The sequence below is a fragment of the Falco rusticolus genome, chromosome 2 (assembly GCF_015220075.1).
Source record: "Falco rusticolus isolate bFalRus1 chromosome 2, bFalRus1.pri, whole genome shotgun sequence".
In the NCBI taxonomy this organism is placed as follows: domain Eukaryota; kingdom Metazoa; phylum Chordata; class Aves; order Falconiformes; family Falconidae; genus Falco; species Falco rusticolus.
The window spans coordinates 18,657,046-18,679,074 of NC_051188.1; the positions used below are offsets into that span (position 1 = coordinate 18,657,046).

The 22,029-nt window shown below is 42.6% G+C and overlaps 1 protein-coding gene across 3 annotated transcripts in view; it reads left to right on the top strand.

The window, feature by feature from the left end:
• Positions 1-22,029, top strand: part of LOC119142726 (E3 ubiquitin-protein ligase rnf213-alpha-like) — a 66,028-nt gene that overhangs the window by 4,799 nt on the left and 39,200 nt on the right. For 2 of the 3 annotated variants that reach the window (XM_037375986.1, XM_037375988.1), the window contains exons 6-28: positions 479-542; positions 1,142-1,181; positions 1,507-1,575; positions 1,689-1,865; positions 2,473-2,687; positions 3,365-3,657; positions 5,996-6,201; positions 7,076-7,249; positions 7,872-8,070; positions 8,947-9,011; positions 9,396-9,591; positions 9,988-10,107; positions 10,206-10,304; positions 10,520-10,648; positions 10,853-11,054; positions 11,852-12,031; positions 13,549-13,680; positions 14,571-15,148; positions 16,208-16,373; positions 16,568-16,785; positions 17,964-18,101; positions 18,628-18,807; positions 19,755-21,222. In XM_037375986.1, the coding sequence (XP_037231883.1) occupies positions 479-542; positions 1,142-1,181; positions 1,507-1,575; positions 1,689-1,865; positions 2,473-2,687; positions 3,365-3,657; positions 5,996-6,201; positions 7,076-7,249; positions 7,872-8,070; positions 8,947-9,011; positions 9,396-9,591; positions 9,988-10,107; positions 10,206-10,304; positions 10,520-10,648; positions 10,853-11,054; positions 11,852-12,031; positions 13,549-13,680; positions 14,571-15,148; positions 16,208-16,373; positions 16,568-16,785; positions 17,964-18,101; positions 18,628-18,807; positions 19,755-21,222 (5,308 nt within the window). The remainder of the gene's footprint in view (positions 1-478; positions 543-1,141; positions 1,182-1,506; positions 1,576-1,688; positions 1,866-2,472; positions 2,688-3,364; positions 3,658-5,995; positions 6,202-7,075; positions 7,250-7,871; positions 8,071-8,946; positions 9,012-9,395; positions 9,592-9,987; positions 10,108-10,205; positions 10,305-10,519; positions 10,649-10,852; positions 11,055-11,851; positions 12,032-13,548; positions 13,681-14,570; positions 15,149-16,207; positions 16,374-16,567; positions 16,786-17,963; positions 18,102-18,627; positions 18,808-19,754; positions 21,223-22,029) is intronic. The other variant, XM_037375987.1, reaches the window with a different exon arrangement.

The window sequence follows — 22,029 nt, forward strand, 5'->3', positions numbered from 1 at the left end:
TCTGAGCTCACAGGGCAAGCATTATTTGAATGCCAGTTCCAGTCGAGTGGAGCTATCAGAAATCAAGGACCCCCAGCATTCAAGGAACTCAGAATGGCTTCTGAGTGGGAATCACACTGTAACTGTTAAAGAGCAAACTCAGTCATGGCTGAACTCCATGGGGACCTCTGAGGACAATGGGTGGAGGCTGTATTTCCCTCCCCTATACCATGCAGGGTAGCACTGTCACTAGCATGGAGTTTGCAAGGTGACACCTTGAGTTCAATTGCAGTTACGCTGAGATGCAGCTCTTCTCTTCACACTCATAATTTGCTGCATGCAAAGCAGAAATGACAAAAAGAAACACTGGCAGAAAGGCTGAATGGCTTCAGCTCTGCACCATCCCATGCCCTGTGCCTCTTGTGTTGTTTGGACTTCTGTGTTTGAATCAATGCTGGAGTTCTCTTTTTCTTTAATTTTAAAACTTTATTTTTGCAAGAATGAGATCGTGGATCACCAGAGGAGAGAGGAACTGGTAGAGCAAGAAAACTGTAACAGAAGAGGTAACTGATGAGTGTTTTTTAGCATTGCCATCGCTGCTCTAATGTGAATCTGATGCAAACTACTGTGAAGAGCAGGCCTGAGTGTGCAGGTCCTGGCTGGGAGTCAAAGGCTCCTGGCAATGCCACATGATTGTTAGATTGTTAGAATGCCTGGAGGTACTTGGCTTGCTGTCATGAACTACCCGTGGCAAAAGACAATTGATAAGAGAAGCCTCAAAGCTGATTGTTCAGCATAATTGTACATGCTGTCCTTCCACCCATTGTTCCCATCCATAACTCCACCAATGTGGGGTGTGCTAACTGTTGTCCTTAGGCCCATTCTTTGCCCTCACTCTCACCCCCAGCAGAACAGATTGCTCCATGTCACTATCCCCAGTACAAAGCTGTACCAAGCATTGGTGGAGCTTGGCAAGATAGGTGGGAGGTCACACAAGTGGGCTGAGATTTTTGGTTCAAAGACCCAGAGGACCATACCCAAGCTGTGAGGATTTTAACTACAAGAGCTTCTCTCCCATTCCCAGTATGCAACTATCTTCTAGTTTTTCTCGGCCTGGTGCATCTTCTGATGATGTTAACCCAAACATTCTCCTCCCTTGCAGATGAACATGAAAGCAAAGAAAACCTAGGACCCAAGAGCAGGTTCGTTGATGTGGAGACTTATGCTGTGGGGTTTCCCATCAGACCTCAAGGAGCTTGAGATCTGGGTGCTTGCTGAGAAAACAGCTGTCTTTAGGAGGGGGTTAGCTTTAGTACTGTAAGGCTACTCCACCCTTAAACTCCTTCCTCAATCAGCAGGTGGAGATGGAGACAAGTAGAGGCTCTGCAGGACAGGAGTTGGTCTCTGCAATGCCTCTTGGTCTACAGCATGCTGTCTGTATCTGAGTTATTCATACAATAGGTTGATACTTGCATGTAAGCAGCGGGGACCACTGTAAATACTTTATGGTAATCAGGATATTTCCAGGACTGGAGGAAATTATGCAGAAGACACTCCTCTTCCCAGAGCTGCAGCCAGAGGCTGGGAGAAATGCATGTGAGTGTTTGAATGATGCCCTGAAGTCCTGAGGTGGATCAGGTGAAGATGGCGACAGAGTGGTGGAAGGCATCTTGATGTGGACCTTACATTATTTCTTTCCCTTCCAACAGCTGCCTGGAGAATCCCTATCTGTCCAATGAAAGACTTCGAACGGAAGAAACAATGACCCTAGAGTTTGTTGCTGTAATGTCAAAAAAATCCAGGTTTTCTGAAAATTCATCCAAAATCTGTGTTGCTTTTTACAAGCAACCTGGGCAATACCAGGAAATTGCTCTTCTGAAAAAAAGGTAAAAATCATACCTAAATGTATGTTGATGCCACACTTTTCAAAAGCATATAGCTCACTCCAGATTTAGGGTCCCACCCTGGCCTTCAGCTCCAGACAAAGGCACCTAAATGTAGGTATCTGTATAAACGAGTTACAGCATTAAGTCTAACTTCTGTAGGTCCTGCATCAGATCTGCCAGTTCTTCACAGAGGTCTAAAACGTTACAGAGCTTTTCAAATGTCATCAGGTGACTTGCATGAGAGAAAATGGAGTGAGTCGAGACCTCAGTTCTGGTACAGTTGCAGCACTCAACAGGAATATCTCTAGATGTATTTCCCATTCTTTTTAGAAAACTAGGACCAGGGTTGTTCACATCAAGATGTCTTACCAATTATTTTTATTTTTTCCTATCTGACAAACCTTCAAGCTCAGGTCAGATTATCAAGTTTTTGTCTGCCAGAAGGCCAGAAGCATTTTGTTGAACTTTGCATTTTGAATGTGAATGTTGGTTGCTCATTCTTGCTGTGTGAACTGACTTGTACAGCTAAAGGCCATCTGGGATTGAACCTGAAGGAAGCTTCTTATGGCATAGTAACTAATTCATCTTCTTCTTTACTCTGTTCTAGAAAAAACCTGATTGTGGGCCAAGCAATAATCCCCATTTCTGACCTACAGAAAGGACCAATTTTTTATAAATATGCTATCCTTAACCAAGTGCACTCAACTGACCATGAGATGAGATTATGTGATTTAGAGCATATATATGAAATGGACTCCAACAATATTGAGAGTCAATTACATCGAGTCATTAACATTCCCAAGGAAGAGATCAAAGCAGATGGTAAGTGTTACACTTTCTTCAAAGGCAGGACTGTAAGAGTGAAATATGACCAACAAATCCTCGCAGGCAGCAGGTGAACTTGAACGCTCCCTTGTTTTGCTTTGCAGTAGGGCAGCCCCTGCTTCCTACAATGGAAACATTGTTATTGTGGGGATTTTTGATGCATAGGCTTATAGGCTATTTATTTAACACAAACTGATTCTTTATGTAACACAAACACAAACTATTCTGCAAGGAGTGCTTAAGTTATTTAGCTTTTTCCCAGAATAAATTCAGGCTTTTCATTGTTGGGCAAAGAAGAGTGTGTAACGAAGCCTTGAATACCTTTGCATTTACCATCAGGCCTTCAGTTGCCATTCCAGAAGGGTGCAGGTGAGCTGGAGGACCAGTGTGAGATCTGATGTTTTGAATATGCCAGGATAACTGAAAAAGTAGGCACGTATTGTTAGGGCAATAGAATCAACCATGGGCTGTGCACACCAGACTCTAGATCTAAAGTACAGGTGAGATATCTAGGGCTGAATAAGCACGGTGAGTTCTGTGCATCAGTGGCTCAGTTATGGCTCAGCTGGGCTTGGCATTCATATAAAGCAATTGGTATCATTAGCTCAGAGTCAGTTTAAGACTAACCCTTTATAGGTTTGAAGGTTCATTCACAAACCTTGATTCCTCCCCAGGAACATGGAACATTTTTGAAAACATAAAGTGCTATTTTCATGAGGAGAAAAAAAGTTGCTTCAAATACTTGTCTTCCTTCAAACTTTGGTCTTCAAATACATTGCCTCAGAAGTCAGTCAACTTCAGTATTATAGAATACCTTGCAGATGAATTTCTCTGGCCCATCAGGCTCCAGAATAACTTTAAGACTATAGAAAGAAAACTAAAGATCTACACAGAGACCTTCAAAATTTATCTTGGGGATGCTGTGAAAGGCAAACCGTATTTTCCAACTGATCTTACTGAGCAAGTGGTAAGTATACACCAAGCCAAAGTAGCAAGTAGCTCTCAGGTAGACAGACTCATGAAGAGAAATTTCTGCAGCTACCTCTAATTCCATGTAGGATTCTGAACCACAGCCAGAGAACATCAAAAGGCTGGACCTTATTCTCATTGCTTTTTCCAATTTTGGGGTTGGACCCAAAGCCTGGTAAGGTCAAAGGAGATCTTCTATTGGAATCAGACCCAAATGGTGTCATTTGTAGAACTAGCTTTGAGGCTGATCCATGGAAAGACTACCCTGTTTTTGAGAATCCTGCATGGAAAAAAAAAAAATTTTACATGTAGTTATGTTCTGACTTCAATATCTGATTTTAAAGTCTAAAATTAGAGTCCAATTTGACTTTTTTCTCAGGGGTATGAACCAAGGGTAGGATGCATTTTAAGGATGCAGACACCTAAAATGAAATTGGCATACTAAAAAATAACTGGGTGCATACATGATGAATTTCTTAGCTCCTGTTGTAGGTGCTGAAAAGTAGACAATAGAGTCATTGAAGGACTGGAGAGAGAGTCAACCATTCAGTAGGCACTGATGTTTAGTCAGAGGAATGGCCTACCAGTCCTTATCAACTACAATGATGGATCCTGTCTGGGCTGAAACTGCTTCTTTCAGGGTTTTACTTTCCTGGGATGAGAACCACTTTCAGTGTGAACAGGTCCATCTGAGCAAGCTCCCCCTCCCCATTTCCCTTAATTACCAGCAGAGACTGATCTGCAAGGGACAAAGGGGAGGCTGTTTGTCTTATCCTAAGGTGGACAGGTGGGATTTTTCCCTGGGCACATCCATCTCTTGCCATGGATTGAGCGGGAATCCTGGAAGAAAGTTCGAAGTCAATATTCTCATTGTTCATGGAAGTGAATCCCTTCCCTGCAAATACAATAAAAAGCCAAAATCTCCATGGCTAACAGAGACCACTGATGTCTCCTCCCATCCCAGCATGGCTTCTAGCTGAGATGGTACTAGGTCTGGATGGGATGGAGTTAACTTTCTTCATAGCATAAGGTGCTGTGCCTTGCATTTGTGGCTAAAAGCTGGAAGAGTGTTGATAACATGAATGTTTTGGCTACTGCTGAAGAGTGCTTGTACAGCGTCTAGGCTTCCTCATTCTGCCCACTCCCCACAGTAAGTATGCTGGTGGTGGAGAAGAGGCTGGGAGGGGACATAAGCAAGACAGCTGACCCAAACCGACCAAAGGGGTATTCCATATCATATGATGTTGTCCTCAGCAACAATAGGTGAGACTGATGAGGAAGGAGGGATGTTCATAGTTATAGCTTTTGTCTTTCCAAGCAACTGTTACGCATGCTGAGACCCTGCCACCCAGGAAGGAGCTAGAAATCTTCACGCCAATGGGAAGTAGCATATTATTTTTTCTTTTTGCTTTGCTTACGTGCACAGCTTTTGCTTTCCCTATTTAACTGTCATCCTCTATTCATGACTCTTCTCACCTCCCTTGTGTTTTCACCCTGGCCCACAAGAGGAGATTTGGTGAGAAGCCTGGTGGGTGTTAGGCTGTTGGCCAGGCAAAACCCACTAGTGCTGTTCATGAGCTGAGGTGCCACATCCACCTGGCATAGTCTGGGGCTTGCCTCAGAGGGAGTCAGCAGGGTATATCCAGAAGAGAACTAGGTGCCTAGGTTACAGTCAGCTAGGTGCTGATGTTGTCTTACACTGTGGATGTATCCTAAGAGGTCACACACAGTGGAAAGTTCGAAATACACCTGGGCTACTCAGGATGTAGAACAATGCCTTGCAAGTCACCCACAGGGAAATCTTAGTGAGAGGAGTTGAGTGACAGGTGCTGCATCTGTGTTTAGGTGAAAGTGTTTATCTGCCCTTTGGGTTTCTCAGTCATGGAGTTATGTTATACTCCTATACTAAGCTAGACCTCTGAACGAATCTCCATTATTCCTTTTTATTCCCTTTGATTTGCCAGCTCAGCTGGGAGACTGAAAATCTGTTTGCCTATACTACATCTGTGGTAGAACTTGAGCATCCTAGAACAGGTGGCTAGTATGGTCCTGGTGCCGGAGTGGATTCAGCACACAAGATCTGCTTGGTCAACTTCTGACAGCCAGGAGAACATTCTCCTTGGGCAGTAGGACGCTATGGAAGCTGAGAAATTTCTTAGCTGTTGCAAAGGCAGGAACCTGTCTTTAATTAAGTGGTCTAACTGCAAGGCTTTTGCCTCCAGATAATGTTTCTTAGCAACTTCCATCTTCCATCCTCCTTCCTGAACCCTTCCTAGCTCTTCAAGTAAAATTGTCTTGTCAGTCTTGGTGAAATTCTCCTTATTCTCATTTTCCAGTTGCATGATAACATGATAAAGTTCATGGACAAGATCCTTGAATTGCTGGAGACAGAGGAGCATAAAGATGATGGGCTGCTTTTTGCCTTACACACTTCATTTCATTATAAAATCCCACTAAGCAAAGAAGTAATCATCAAGATTGAAAAACTCTTCCAGGGCATTGGCCCGTTTCAAGGCAAATTCAAGTACCTGAAAGGAAAGAGGTAATTAAAAGTGCCATCCTACTTTCTTGAGTTACAGATCCTTCTGTAGCCATTCAGTTGTTTGGTCCATTTCGTCTATGAAGAAATTATGTGAAGACAGAGGTAGAATGTCATTCCCCAACACTTTCCCCTTCACTTCAGTGCTTCCTAGCTGTATTTCTGCCACTGGCTGCCAAAACCTGTGAAGCCTGTCCCCTCTGCCAGGTCTCCAATGGAAGGAGAGCTGCAGGTCCTGTATTTGGCAGGCAATCTCTTTGGTTTGAGATTCAGACCCTTACATTTATGCACATCTGTAGGTGTCTGGGCTTTTGTTATAAACTTCGGAGATACAAGACTCAGGTGGGCATCTGTGTTGCTTTAGCTGCCATTAGGTGCCATTAGCTATCTCATCAAGACACCTGCTTGGCAATTGGAAAGGATTTTTATCTCCCAGAAGTTCTGGTTCATATCTGAAAACCCTGCAGGTCTACCTTAGATGTCCCAGACACCTCAAAGAGAATTAAACACTTCTGCATAGACAGTTGAATTGAGCCTTACAAAAATGGATATATTAGACCAAAGATTACTATATTCTGTCATGCCGTTTTGATATAACCTATAGAATTTGAGTTCTTTAGATTTTCCTTTGCTACATACAACTTACGGAGGGAGATTGTTACAGGAAAGCTGGGTGGGATTCATTTGTTGTAAATGAATGTCTGCTGATAAGGCTTCTAGAAGCAAGCTCTTGCTCTTTTTCACACATCTTCATGCAACTACATGTTGGCAAGATGAATGCCATTGGGTCAAGGGGAAAGGTTCTTAGGAAACATCGTAATAAGTGTTTATGGGAGCTCTGACCACTGACGGAGATTTTTGGTGATTTTCTTTTCAGCAAATATGTTTCATCTGTGAAGGGAATTTGCTTAAGTAATAAAAATGACACCTTGTGGATTTGGCTGATTCCATTGTTATATGCAATCACAGAGAAGACAGAGGATACCTTTTTTTCACAAACCATTCCCTTACAACATTTGTTGCAGCTGAGAAATGATGAAGAGAAGCAGAGGTAGGTTTGAAAGGGAGAGACCATCAAGGCTGGATCAGGGAAATAAGCTGTTCTACAATTGAAGTATTTTTGCATTGCTTTTGCTTGTGTACTTCTAACCACCAGAAACTTTGTGTTTCTTCCCTGGAATACAAGCCTTTGCCTTTCTCACACATCCTACTCCTGTCCTGGGCTCTTGACTAGATGACGAGGGTGTTTGAAGGTGAATGGAGGAAGGGGAAGACTAAGCTGAGGACTGTGCAGTCTCATTCAGACAGCTTGTTGTGAGTGGCTTTAGGGAGAGAACTATCCCTTGATCCTCATTTAGGTGTTGTTTCACAGGGAGAAAGGTGGATTGACCCCAAAATATCCTATCTGCAGGCAAACTGTACAGGGAGCAAAGGCATATATGTGCACTCACACGAGTTTCAAACACAGACTTCCTTCTTTAAAAGCCTCAAAAAAAAAATAGTCTTACTGTGTAAATTCACTTGCTATAAAATCCCAGATATCCCATTCAGCATCCAGCAACCTATTCTTTAAGCCCAGTGCCATGTTTGCCAGCTGCAGGAAAACATAAGACAGCACAAAGTGCTTCCTGATGCTCCAAAATTCATTTGCTGCTGATGGTCCATTTTCATAGGAAAGTCATGGCGATGATAGAGATTCACAAGTCATTCATTGAAAACTGCTTTCCTCTGGCAAAGACAGTCTTGGAGATGTTGGCACTGAAGAAATTCACCAAGGACTCTCTGCTCCAAATCAAGGTTCCACCTCAGCTCTTCCTGGATACTGTGTACCAACGCATTGTTAACATCGTGTCTAAACCATCCCAAGTGCATGTAAGGCAATCAGACAACATACACAGTAATAGATCGATTTCTTGTTACTGTTTCTTTCCTAGGCTATGGAAAGTTGTGCAGTTTTTTACAGGTGAGCCAGAAAGCCTCCTTGGCTCCTGAAGAAATTTTCAACAAATCCAAAAGGGTTGAATCGTAGGACCCTGGAATAAGAGCTCAATACAATACCCATGTTTTGAGAGAAGTGGCAACAGAGAAATGGCAAGGGGATCTCACTGGTTTTTGGCCTCATTGGAAAAATGGCTAGCAAATGCTGTATTGAGTGAATTTTAATTAGAAACTTTAAGCCATTTTTATATCCTGTCCCCAAAAGCAGCACGCAAAATGAACTCTGTGGAGATCAAGCCATTGAAACTTTGTTTAAAGCTGGAAAAGGACGAAAGAAGGAAGTTAAAGATCTAACTTGCATTTTGAGGGGAGTGATTATTTTTAAATCAAAATTTAGTTTGTTTGTGGGATCCTACTTCCTGCCATTCTCACTTATGTTTTGACTAGGCTGTTGTAATATCCTCTGAGGCCCTGGAGAGGAATTCCACTTAAAATCTACTTTTTTATGATTATTATAGGATTTACGCCCAACACGCTCTAATTTGCACTTGAAAAAATCTGACCTAAGCACTCCCACACCATCCTCCAAACTTCAAAGATCTTGGAGACATGTGGCTTCTGTGGGATCTAAAGCAATTGTTTTAATAGCAGCTAGATCTGCCTTTCCATCTGGAAGTACTGGGCTTTTGGGCAGAAAAAAAATTCTCATAAGGTCCCACACTTACCAGTTTTCATAGGATACCACCTCAGCTATAGGAATAGAGGTGTTTTCACAGTTGTTTTCAGTGTATGTTTTTACCTTCTATTCAGGAAAAGGATTTGAATGGAGTTGTGGACAGCATTGCTGAAAGGATGGCATTCTGGTTCAAGGACTTGTAAGTGCTAACCTTTTAAGAGGAGAAATACTGGGACAGGTCTGTAGAGGAGGCGAGAAGGAATGGCTATACTTGCAGTTGAGCAGAACAAGGGAGGTTGTAGTAATTTTCTTTGTTAGTTGTATGTCACAATCTTTTAAACCCCTCTGGGGCTGAGGAGTATATGGGAAGGAGTTTCACAGGGGAACTTGTCCTGTCAAACAGTCTACCTCCACCTCACCTTTGGGATTCAGCTCCAAATTCAGACACATAAGTGGCTGTGGTTGGCAGAGACTGCGTAGCATTGTCCAGCAAATAGACAGTTAACCTTAAGTTTGTGTTGACTGTTATTCAAATGCTATTAGAATTAGGCACGGAGTGTACTGTGCTTTCCTCTGTCCACAGGTGCCTGCCACAGGGTTCCAAGCAGCTGATGAAGCCCACACATGAGGAGGATATCTTGCCATGTCTGAATTCAACATACGCATTGCTTTTATTTTCCTTAAAGCACAGTTATGCAATGCCTATTACCTTGATAATGTCACTGCTACGGATACTTGACATGTTTGCTGAAAAATCAGATGTGTTGCAAGAAAATCAGGTAAAACCAACACCCATAGCTTTCATGAAGACACATACCCATGTCTTTTCATGAGAAGGGCCAGGATTTCAGGTTTGCTTCATTCAGGCATGGCCAACTCTTGGAACGACAGCAGAGTATGTAGCTACCTTTCTCAGTTACTTATTCTAACACTGTCGGAATTTGTGCTGGCCCAAATGAGGAGGGTGTGCATGAACAGAGAGGTGCAAAGAAAGATGGTAGTATCTCAAAGTCTGCCAGCCATTTTTTTTCTTGGAGACCCTTGATAGTTATGGGAAGAACTTCATTTTCACTCTGTACGTAGTAGTTAAGAATCAAAAGCTAGAGTGAAAATCTGGCTCTTCTTGCCAATTCTCTCTCTTTTTTTTTTTTTTTCTATTTATTTTATTTTCCAAGGAATTTCAGCAGTTTATCTTAGAAAGGTTCAATGAGTATGCAGGTTACATCAAGGAGTGGCTGGGAAAATCCTTGTTCAGACCACTCATGGGAAATAAACAGCTCCTGGAAACTGTCAATGTGAGTAGCAAGAACCCACAGAAGGGATAATCACCCACCCTGAAAGGTCTATCTATACCCTGAGGCCCAGGTGACCAGCTTTGCTTTTTTTGCCACAGGTGTGCCATGAGCTGTTCTCATTTAAGATCCTCTGTGTGGAATGGACTCAGAAATGGCAAAGCCTGATATACAGCATGGTAGAAAGTTGGCTGGAGAAAGTAAGTTATGGTTACTTAACTCCAAGCAGGAAGGGGTGATGCTCAGACTTCTCCTGATCCCAGGATGCTCTGTTTTGTCCCAGTCAGTGTTTGGATGATGAGGGCTGAAGCAGTCAGCTCCTTGCTAGTGTAGAAGCCTCCTGCACTGTGAGAACCCAATGATATTTGGCAAGGCCCCAGAAAAAAAATGCAGCTTAAGTATTTCCTTCTTGCAGGTAGATAACAGAAAACGTCTGGACCTCTACTTGGAATTCATGAAGAAGGACAAGTGTTGGAATACAAATCTGGAGAGCTGCTTTACAGATTGTGTCATTCAAAGTATTAAACACTTTATGAAAAGTGAGGTATGGAGTTTCCCTCTAAATAGCAACATCCCTTCTTGCACAGCTGGGAGTCTCTACCTACTGTCACACCGAGCTGACCTACCTTGCTAGCTGTAATCATTTGGCCTGCAGTGGGTTAATGGAGTGGGAGAGGAATTTTCTGTAAAGGTACAGGTTCTTCAAAGCTTATTTACAACTAAGAGGATAAATTTCTTGTCCTTACAGGAGCCCATCTTAGGAAAATTGGCTTCCGAAGTCCTCAAGAGAGACAGGTCAACTGCTAGGAAAGTGCTTTCTGCTGTTGCTGAGAAAATATTCTCAGACAAGATGAGCATGCTGGAAAATGTAAGCTTTGTTGACACCAGAGAAGCAGTTCTCACAGAGACGCTCAGCTCTCCTGTGACCTGTGATGTACTCTACGCTGTCAGTGAGTTTCCCACAGAATGGCTTTTTTAAAATTCTTGTTTTAGAAGTGAGCTTTGGTGGGCTCTGAGAGCCAAGCAACATCTGATGCATGTATCACTAAAATCCCACACCAAACAAAAGTTCAACCATGGAGCTGGGTGTAGTTTCTGATCAAGTTCTTTCTTTTGCTAGAAAGGAATATGAGGCTTCAGTAGCTCTGTTCAGAGATCTGCCAAGTTTATTGGCAATGCAAAATGGAAGAGGCAAAATAATCACATATCCTGGAAAAATTATGTTTCATTTCAGAAACTAAGAAGAATCTCAGTTTCTTTTTGCAGTTGAAATAGTGTTTTGTTGCACATTCATGGGAGGTGTTTCATTTTCTAAATAAAAATATGGGTATTAAAATAAATTACTCTCTGACAGTGAAAAAAAGTAACAGAAATGCTAATTTTTAAACACCCCAGAGGTTTGTCTCAGACATGAAGGAGGATTATAACCAAATCTAGGCCAGAGTCCTCAAAAGACACGTTTTGTTTTCAATGTACCTGAAACAATTGAAAAATGCTATTTTACACTGACTAAGAACAATGCAACATTTTTGCCAAATGCTGGTGTTGGCCACCTAAGTGGAAAACAACCAAATCTGTCCAGTTCGCAAAGGTGGCTATAACAGATCCCCTTGCTATTCATGCCTTGGAGGTGGGGTGCTGTGAAGCTGCTAGCTCATCTTGGGGATGTATGTTAAAAAGGAATCTAGTGGGGAAACTGCTTCTTTTGAAATCACTGCTCTATCACTAGATTTCATCTATTTTACAGAAAAATCAGAGCACAAGCTTCAAAGTCAGATCAGTGAAAAAGTGAAAATCCTGCTTTCCCAGTTTTCTGATTTCTTCTACAATTTGAAGCACCAAGTTTTCTCAGGAGACATCTCCTGCAATGTACTGTCCATCATCTTGCAGCATCAAGAGCAATTTCAGAATATACTGTGCATCTGTGGTAAGCTCACAGTTTCCAAATTTATTTCCCCAAACAGTAGTTCCATGTGGTGTGTTTTCCCATGCAATGGGGCAAATAGAAAATATATCCATTGCAAAAGTATATAAAATACAAAGAAACCAAAAAATTATCTGCAAGAGAACAAACACAAAGGCAAAAAATATGAAAGCTGAATATAGGCAAGATTTTTAGCCCTGTTAACACTATGAAGGACAGAAAGCCACGCTTTTCTCTGTACAATGGATAGCAATTAAAATATTGAAGTGTTCTTATGATTTATTTAGAGAATTCTATTTGTGGTGTTAGAATCACAGAAGGTTGGGTTGGATGGGACCTTTAAAGGTCATCTAGTTCAACCCTCCTGCAATGAGCCTGGACATCTTCAACTAGATCAGGCTGCTCAGAGCCCGTCCAACCTGGCCTTGAATGTTTCCCAAGACAGGGCATCTACCAGCTCTCTGGGCAACCTGTTCCAGGGGTTCACCACCCTCACTGTAAAAAATGTCTTCCTTACATCTAGACTGAATCTACTCTCTTCTAGTTTAAAACGATTACCTCTTGTCCTATCACAACAGGCCCTACTAAATAGTCTGTCCCCAAGACCCATCCAAGTATTAAAAGGCTTCTATAAAGTCTCCCTGGAGCCTTCTCTCCTCCAGACTGAACCACCCCAAGTCTCTCAGCTTGTCTTCATAGGAGAGGTGCTCCAGGCCTCTAATCATTTTTGTGGGGCTACTCCGTGTCTTTCCTGAGCTAAGGACTCCAGAGCTGAACACAGTACTCCAAGGTGAGGTCTCACCAGAGTGAAAAGATGGGCTGAATCACCTCCCTCAACCTGCTGGCCAGACTTCTTTTGATGCAACCCAGGCCACAGTTGACTTTCTGGGCTGAAAGCACACATTGCCTGGTCATGTCCAGCTTTTCATCCGACAGTACCCCTAAGTCCTCTGCAAAGCTGCTCTCAATCTTTTCATCCCCCAGCCTTCACTGATACCAGGGGTTGCCCCAACCCAGGTGCAGGACCTTGCACTTGGCCTTGCTGAACCTCATGAGGTTCACATTTTGAACTCGTCCAGGTCCCTCAGGATGGCAACTCATCCCTCAGGCATGTCAACCACACCACTCAGTTTAGTTTAGTGGGTTTAGTTTTTATTTTTCTGTTGTTATTTATGCTGATTACAGAATAACCTTCAAGATCACAGGCCAGTTTCAAAATAAATCAAGTAAATTTTACAAAACCTGGAAGAAATTTCTTTCAAATTCTTCTGCAATAATAATCTTTATCCATGTGTTTTAGGCTTTGGCAGTGGTCACATCAGAACAGCTCCTGATTGATACTGCTGCTTTTAGATCCAGCGACACTGCCTTTGTGCAAACTCAAGCTTGTGTTTTGTTTTTTTTTGTAACAGCAATGGTTATGTTTCTAGAAGCTCTTCTCTCTCTCCAAGTGGTTTTCTCAAAAATCCTTTATATCTGGAGGTCTGGGCATGAGTGGTTTTGTTTGTTTCTTTCCTCAGATTCCTCTGTCTCCAGCTGTATAGCAACAGTGCTGGAAGTCAGAAGGGAGGAATATGCACAACTGGAAGAGCAGAAGCAGCAGAGACTCTCATTTCTACATCTATGCAACAGCATAGGGGATGTGATAAGAGGTACCATACCATTCTATTTGAGAGGATTGGACTGCCTGTATGGTTTTTGAATGGGAACCTGTCTCCTGAAATAAAGACCTGGTAGCAAATCCTCCAAGAGATAATGCTGCGTGACTGTCTAGTGGCAAGCAGTAGCTGGGAAGACAGAGTAAGCAGGGAGTTCTTTAAAGAATAAAAGGAATGAGGAAAGTCTGGTAGGGGTTTATATATAGAAGGAACTCAGAATACTGGAAAAATCTTTCCATTGGGGAAGATTAAACAGTGCCAGGTATTTCATTTCTCTGAGACATATGAGGTTGGGTTAGCTACTTCAACAAGTGTTTGTAGGGTCAAAGTGCATTTCAGACAGGACAAAGAATTTCACACAAGATCTGGGACCTGAAAAGAGGACAGAACTAGCAAAAGGGAAAAAAAATGTATGTTGGTTGGGAAGACTGACCAGCGAGCTCTTTCTGCTGGACAATGGAACATGCATGTCCCAGTGTTGAAGTTCTTGGATTGGGTTCAGGAATCAGTAGAAGTGATTCTCCAGCTGGGGTAAGCCAAATGCTGGCGTAAGTCTCCTCAACCTCTACATCAGGGCCAAGCTGTTTTCCAACAGTACAGACATGTTTCATGTTCCACAGTTTCAAGGCTATGGTTTGAAGGTTCCCTTCCTCATCATGGAACAATTGATTTTACCCCTTGTTTGTTTTGGTGTTGATCTTGGATTCAGTTTTTACCCAATAACTTTGCCACAAAGACAAATACACATCTCCCCCTGCCACACAAGCCCACACCCCTGCCTCTTTGGTGTTGCAGTCAGGTTCAAAATATTTCCATGCTTTGAGAGCAAGTGTCTTTCTAGCTGGAGAAATGCACTGAATTTTTCTTGTTTCCATCTTATTTAGTGGATAGAAGAGCTGTGAAGAAAAGCATCAGAAAAAGAGGATGTTTTAAGGATCAGATGTCTGTAAGCAGATTTTCTAACAATGGCAAGAAGAAAGCTCCTGAATTGCACTTCCTTTCTAAATACAGTGACATGATGAAAAAAATTCATATCTTAAAGGAAAGCAATTATTTTCAAAGACTTTGGAAGCAAAAAGCAGAAGAAATCAAAGCCAGAATCCCTGAAGAGAAAATTCTCTTGATAGAAGATGTGCAAGAAAACATTTATAAGCCAGCTGCTGCAGACTTTCAGAGTACCTATCTGGCCCTCAAAGACTTTTCCATCACCCTTGGGAATTTGCAGAGCCATTTTGAGAAGCAGTTAACAAATGAGAGTCAACTCACAAAGGAGTTTAGAATTATGGAGATGAGTGAAGGGAAAGGGAGTGGAAAAGCTGCCTGGGTAGATGCTGCAGTTGAGAAAATTAAAACCTACCTGACCCTGTCTACAGTGGTGAGCACTGCCAAGATGATTGATGAACTGCGGAAGACACTTAAGTTTAATGGAAATTTTCAGATTCTCAACGACTTAACAAAATACGTAAGTAGGACACACTTACTTACTTATACTTACTCAGTATAAGATATTCATATCTTATACTGAGTGCTCTTGTGGCTTCTGTGTTGGCAGGTCTGAATGGGGGACCTCTGCTTTTGTGTCTTAACTTTTAACTAAATCATACAGGACACAGTGGATGGAATTTTTCTTCTGGGATATAGATGTCACTGTTGTAGCAGTGTCCCTTTTAGCCTGGCACCTTTATAGTGGAGTAAGTGGAGTCAGGAATGTGATTCAGCTCACCCCTAGTCAGGCTCCTGCTTGTCCACAAATGAGTTCCCAGTGCCATTAAAGATGCCCAAAGGCATCTGAGGCAACTGTGCGAGGTGGATGGATGCAGGCATCTGTGCATCAGCAGCCAAATTCTGCATCAAGGGATCCTTATCAAGTGATTTGGAATAGACAGGGAAGTATTCTTTTCCCCAACCTCCATGGAAAGTTTCTGGCAGAACCAGGAATTAGAAACTCCAGGAGTTAAATAACAGATCCCAACCAAATATTCTCCACCAACACCAGCAATTCTTCCTTTGGCTTCCACATGTTCTTTATTGCAGATTTCCAGTTCTGATTGCTCCAGTCCTGTAAAAGCTAAAATGTTATATTTTCATAACCTTGTTATTATAGTAGCAGTGATGGGGCACTGCAAGTGTAACTCCCAAGGAGCAGCTAGATATTCTGTAACATTTTGTACTCTGGATAGCTTTCCATGTTTTGTACAGGTTTCCCCAGAAATTTAAAATTTGAGCAGACCTTTTAAATTTTGTGGAAAGGTCCTTTTAGTGATCAGGACTTCAATGCAGATGTCAGACAAGTTTTATATCATAACTCTGTGCCTCTGCTGCATGGACTTGTACTGAAATAACCAGACTGGGTCTATTACATAGATTGGATGAGAGCAACAGAAGTCCCTGGGGAGCTGGCCCTTTGGAAAAGACCCAGAGTGGCTGATGAAACTTGGATGTGTGGGGTGGAGGCAGAGGTTAGTTTCCCTCTTCTCTTACCAAGGGACAAACATCAGTATGTCTTGGGTTTTTTTTGCAGGAAGAGGTGGAATTTAGGAATAAGACACTTGATTGTATGACCCAGGACTTAATGAATGTGAAAAATAGTTTGAGCAACCTTCCAGAAGCGGTGCTGGATTTTTTGAGGGAACTTCTTGAATGCACAAGGAAAGGCTTTGTCTCCTTGATCAAAACCATAATAAAAGGTGAGTTATACTGGAATGTAATAGAGTCATCAGATAAGAGCCATAATAGAAAGGGATCAGTTAATCCCTACTTGTCACAACAGCCAGAGGCATTGTATTAATCAACAATGTGAACTCCTCAACTATGAAGCTCCTCAACTATGTGTTTCGGGTTTTGATTTTATCTTTTTTTCTTTTTTCTTTATTATTTACAGACAAAACGGAAATCCCTGCATTTGTGGAGCTGGCCTCAATTTATGCAGGTGAAAATGACATAGATATTGACAAAGTGCAGTTCTTCCGTGATGCCGTGACTGCTTCAGCACCCATCATATTTGACCTGGGACCCACATCTGGATTTGAACATTTCTCTGCAGCCCTGTCATTCATCAGTGAAGCCACTGCAAAAGACCATAATCTGCCCAAGAAGCTGGTGAGTCTACAAATCCCTTGTTCCAAAATTACTCGCACTTGTACTAGAGGAATTAATTGCCAAAGTCTGGTGCCACGCCCTGGGGGAGTCAAGACATCCAAGTAGGCATAGCAAATATGAGGTAAAATTTATGAGAAATTGTCATGGTTTAACCCCGGCCAGCAACCAAGCCCCACGCAGCCGCCCGCTCACCCCCCCTCACCCAGAAGGGTGGGGAGGAGGATTGGAAAGGGATGTAAAACTCAAGGGTTGAGATAAGAACAATTTAATAGGTAAAGCAAAAGCCATGCACACAAGCAAAGCAAAGCAAGGAATTCATTCCCCACTTCCCTGGGCGGGCAGGTGCTCAGCCATCCCCAGGAGAGCAGGGCTCCATCATGGGTGACGGTTACTCGGGAAGACAAACGCCATAATGCCACATGTCCCCCCCTTCCTTCTTCTTCCCCCAGTTTATACACTCAGCATGATGTCATATGGTATGGAATACCTCTTTGGCTAGTTCGGGTCACCTGTCCTGGCTGTGTCCCCTCCCAATGTCCCGTGCCCCTCCAGCCCTCTGGCTGGCAGGGCCCAAGGAACTGAAAAGTCCTTGACTTAGTACAAACATCAACCAGCAACAACTAAACCCCAACATTTTTCTCACATCATAGCCAAAACACATCACTGTACTAAGAAGAAAATTAACTCTATCCCAGCTGAAACCAGGACAGAAATCTATGCTGTTTGGGACTGAAGTTCAGCAAGGACACCTTAAAAGACCTCACATGCCTCTGTGAGGGCAAATGGAAGAAACCCATTAGGTGTCATGTGCAGAATACAGTGAATCCAATGCTCTGTATTTTGGGAAAGTCTAGTCTAGCACTGTCTTGCATAATCCTCTCCACAGAAACTCTAACATCCTACTCGGGGTACCATTTAACTGACTCCCTTCCTCCAAATTGCCTAAAGACTGGCAAAGAACAGCAGCTTCACAAAATACTTATTCACTGGCTTTGGCTTTTGGAAAGCTTGTCAGATAGATGCAGATTTGGGTGCAACAGCTATGCTTTGTCTCTTCAGGTGCAGCAGGCACAAAAAAAACCCCATTCTTACCAAAATCGTCCTTACAGAGCTGACAAATAGGTATTAGCTTTCATTCTGTTGTGAAGTTTTTTGTGTTGCTTTTTATTTTTTAACAGAAAGATTCTTGTGATAACAGAGAGTGGATACAGATGGTTCATGATTCTTATGGCTCTATAGAACGTTCCTCAATCTCTCAAGCCAGAGACATAAACAACAGAGGGATTTTTATCATCTCAGCACCTCAAAAATTCAAGGTAATGGTTCTCCACACTGAAGAGTGCTTTCCAGTGGGTTGTTTCTGCCTAAAGACATTAATATCCTTGAAATTCATTTCCAAGGAGTATGTCAGATAGCAAAAAGATCTCTAGTCAGGTTTGAAAGAAGCACAACCTTGTGTCACATTTTCCATTAATCCTTGGTTGTTTTCAAGGCAAAACAGACTTTTTTTATCCCCAGGGAGGAAAAGAAGCAATATTTTAATGCAAAAAATAACTTATCTGCTCACTGAGAAAGTAAAAAAAGGAAAAGGAAAGATTTAAAATGAGAACAGCCAACTCCATTTTTCAAGGAAAATGGTGCTTGCAGCACTCCCTGAAAGAGTGAGCCCTGCACAACAGAAGAGGGAAGGAATGATACACATCTTAAGACATGGGAAAACTTAATGTTTGGCTGTGATATGCAAGAATGTACTACTACCATTCTTAAAGGGCCATTGCACAAGGATGGGGAATTACACAGAAAAGAGGCAGAACGAGGCTGATCCTGTTACCTGCTTTCTAGGCTACCCTTGAGGACTGTGTTTCACTGCGATTACTGAAGGATGCCACAGAGGAAGCATCTCAGACAGATCAGAAGGCTAAAGGATACAGTCTGGCTCAGCTCATAGAGCTTCAGAACAAGCTTATGTTGGTCACCACAAAAGCTGAGCAAGGCAGAGAGGAGGCAAACCGCTTCCTGGAGGTAAGCCACAATGCAACACCAATATGTGCTTGGAAAACAGCCCATAAGGCTTGGGGTGTTTTGCTAAAATTATTTCATGGAGACATCCTTGGCCTTCAGCTCTGGCTCTTCAGGAACAGAGGTACCAATCTTGTGTGTAAGGCAAATTATAATTACAGCCTTGCAAGCTGATGGTAGACTGTGTGGAACTCTGACTTTCTGAGGTCTTGGCCTCATTCTGCATGTTAATGATGTGGGTATCTCCATCCAAGCAAGCTATCTAAGCTCCTGCTGCAGTGAATGAAGAGAAACAGGAGACTCCAGGAGTGTGATGGAGGTCACCCCAAGGTGCACACCCACCCCAAGCCAGATGCTTCACATACAAAAAATGGCTTTTTCTTATTTCTTATACAAGCTGTTTATTCAGATGTTTGAAGTGAGGTGTTCTCTCACATACCTGAGGACACACTCCAACTGCTTGCTCTCTGATCAATTGTAGGCAGGGCAGTACTTCAGTCAGAGATGAAGAAACCTCACAAGGGCCAAATATCTTGAAGGTGGTGATTCAGTGGGTGGGATACAGCTCATTATAATCTTCAGGGGTGGGATTTGCTTGCTACCTGAGACAATGGAGCTGTCCTTCCTCTATGGACCTCCTTCCCCCTGTAGGCATGTGCACGTTACTATGGAAAAGATATTTTTGAATAGTAGTAGAAGTCTTCCAGGAAAACACGCACTTCTAGAGCATTTCCTTGGCCAACAAATATATCCTGGGAAGAAGTATAAAAATTGAGCCAAACCCTTTTTCCTTTTTTTTTTCCTTTTTTTTCTTTTTTTTTTCTTTTTTCTTTCTTTTTTTTATCAGGTTTTACTAGATCTTTGGAAGAAAATGTAATGTGAAAAGTATTCAGTAGTTGTTGAAAATACATGATAATCCATTTCCATGTTTTGTCTGTGGCATGTTATAGATCCTGGAAAAAGTTCAAATGGTTGCAAAGCTGTACCTGCATCTTCTCAGAGCTGGCAATATCCTCTTCATAGACTGGAAGGCTGACATCTACTGCAATCCCCAACACAAAGTACAAGTTTACACAGAATTTAGAATTACTGGCACCCTTGTTCAGAGCACCAGACCCGTCCTGGAGGAGCTAGATGGGCTTTGCAAAGCAATGGAGTACTGCCTGGTAGAATGGAAGAAATATCTGGAGACTCAAAGGGACACCTACTATCATCTCAACCTGTTCACTTCACCTCAGCTCTTCTATTTATGTGGCCAACTAGCCAAAGCCCATAATAGTGTAATAGAGCCACAGGTTCTTAATATGCTTTCTGTCGTAAAGCGTGATATTGAAGCAGAAGATATTAGAAAAGCCCTGGAACAAGCCCTCATGACTCCACTCGACTCTGTCAACACATCAGCAGGAGAAATATCTGTTACCTGGCATAACTATGTCGTTCGTTTTCCCCAGCTCATCAACAGCCTGGCTGAATCTGGCTACGATGCAGCAGTGGCAAAGGCAGCGCTGCAGAGCTGCCTTTCAGACTCTGATGTTACAGAGCAGAACCTCATGAGTTTTGCCTTTCAACAAGGTGATGACAAGGAATTGGTTGAAAATCTGAGCAAATTATATGATGAGCAGAGAGAAGCCTTTCTGCAGAAGTCAAGGAAATTTAAAAATAGGAACATAGATGTCAACAAGGAATCTTTTAACACCCTTGCAGAAGGTGAACTGATCACCTTCTTTGAGAGTTTGCAATTCATCTGTGACAAGGTGTGTCTGCTCTGGAAAGCTTACTGGGAGAAATACCCTGAACTTGTATCAGACAAATACATCAGCCTGGATGTTTTTGGAGAAACACTGAAGCAGTTAGCAGCTCTTGAAACTACATGTATCAAGAGAAGTTTACCAGTAGGCCTTGAAGCCAGGAAACCTTCTCTCATCATGTGTAAAGAAGAGGAAATGTTGCTCTACATGCTCTCCGTTTACAGACACACAGAGACAGCACCTGTCCCAACATATGATGAGGTTCTGGTGTGCACACCTGACACAGAGGAGGAAGAAGTGGAGCTGATAGTTAGGAGAGCTCTTTCATCTGATTCTCAAAACCAGAAAATCTACTGCTTGCTAGGTGCTGAGAAATTAGCGTACAAAGTTTCCAAACAACTGGAGACCCACTTCTTCAGCCTGCTGCAATCTTCTACAGTCCCTGAGTACAGGTTCATTATCTTTTGCGATGCCAAAGCTCACAACTCTTACGTTATCACAGCCTTCAACACCTACAAAGTTACTATCCCATGCTACTCTAAGACAGAAATCCAGACATACTTGAGCACACATCTCAAAGTGCCTTGTGGGACAGCCCCCATGGCTCAGGCCTTCGAAGAACCCTATCAGCAGAATGTGAAGTTCATCATTTCAGATCAAGCAGGAATGGGTAGGTGTTAGTAGTCCTACTGTGAGTCATGTCTCAAACCAGGAAGCTTTGAGAGGACCATGGCATACAACTGAAAGCCCTCTACTCTCCTCACATATGCTTAGTTTTGGGTAGTGAATTTCAAGAGAGGTTTTAGGCCACCTGGAAAGACTCCAGGTGACTGGGGAATGACAATGCAGTCTAGAAAACATGAACTTTGAGGGAGCTACAGTTGTCCAATTTAAAGAGAAAAAAATAATGGTGTGAGACTCTGGGAAAGAGCAAGAAACAAGACTGTCTCCTTAGGATAAGCTAGACCATAGAGACAGGAGTCAGTTGCCTGAATAAGCCTGGATGTCTTCTGAAGGACCATAGGCTAGCCCAGCTAGTGTCCATCTGCCATTCCAGAATGGGACAAGTGTTCTGTAGGCCCTTTGCAAGTCTCAGCAAGGTGTGCCATGCTTCCTACCATTTCTGAAACCTTTCAAGACATGTCTCCTTAGACAGTGAACTTTTCTGATATTTTATAGGGCACATCTAAGGTGAGTTGGTCAGGATCCAGGCCTTCTGGCTATGTCTGTACTAGTAACCTCAATAGGGCTGCAGTGGGGGCATGAGTTTGATCTTGCAATGGGCCATACTGCTGAAATTGTGAGCATAGACTTGGAAGATGTCCTTCATGTGACTGGGATCTGGTCCCAGGTATTGTTGTAAAGAGATTGTTGAGAGACGGTTACTCAGTTTGAAGGGAGTTCAGATGTCTGGAACAAGACTGTACTGTGCACAGGAAAGGGAGAGACTGACTCTGATGGTGAATCTTGGCCGTCT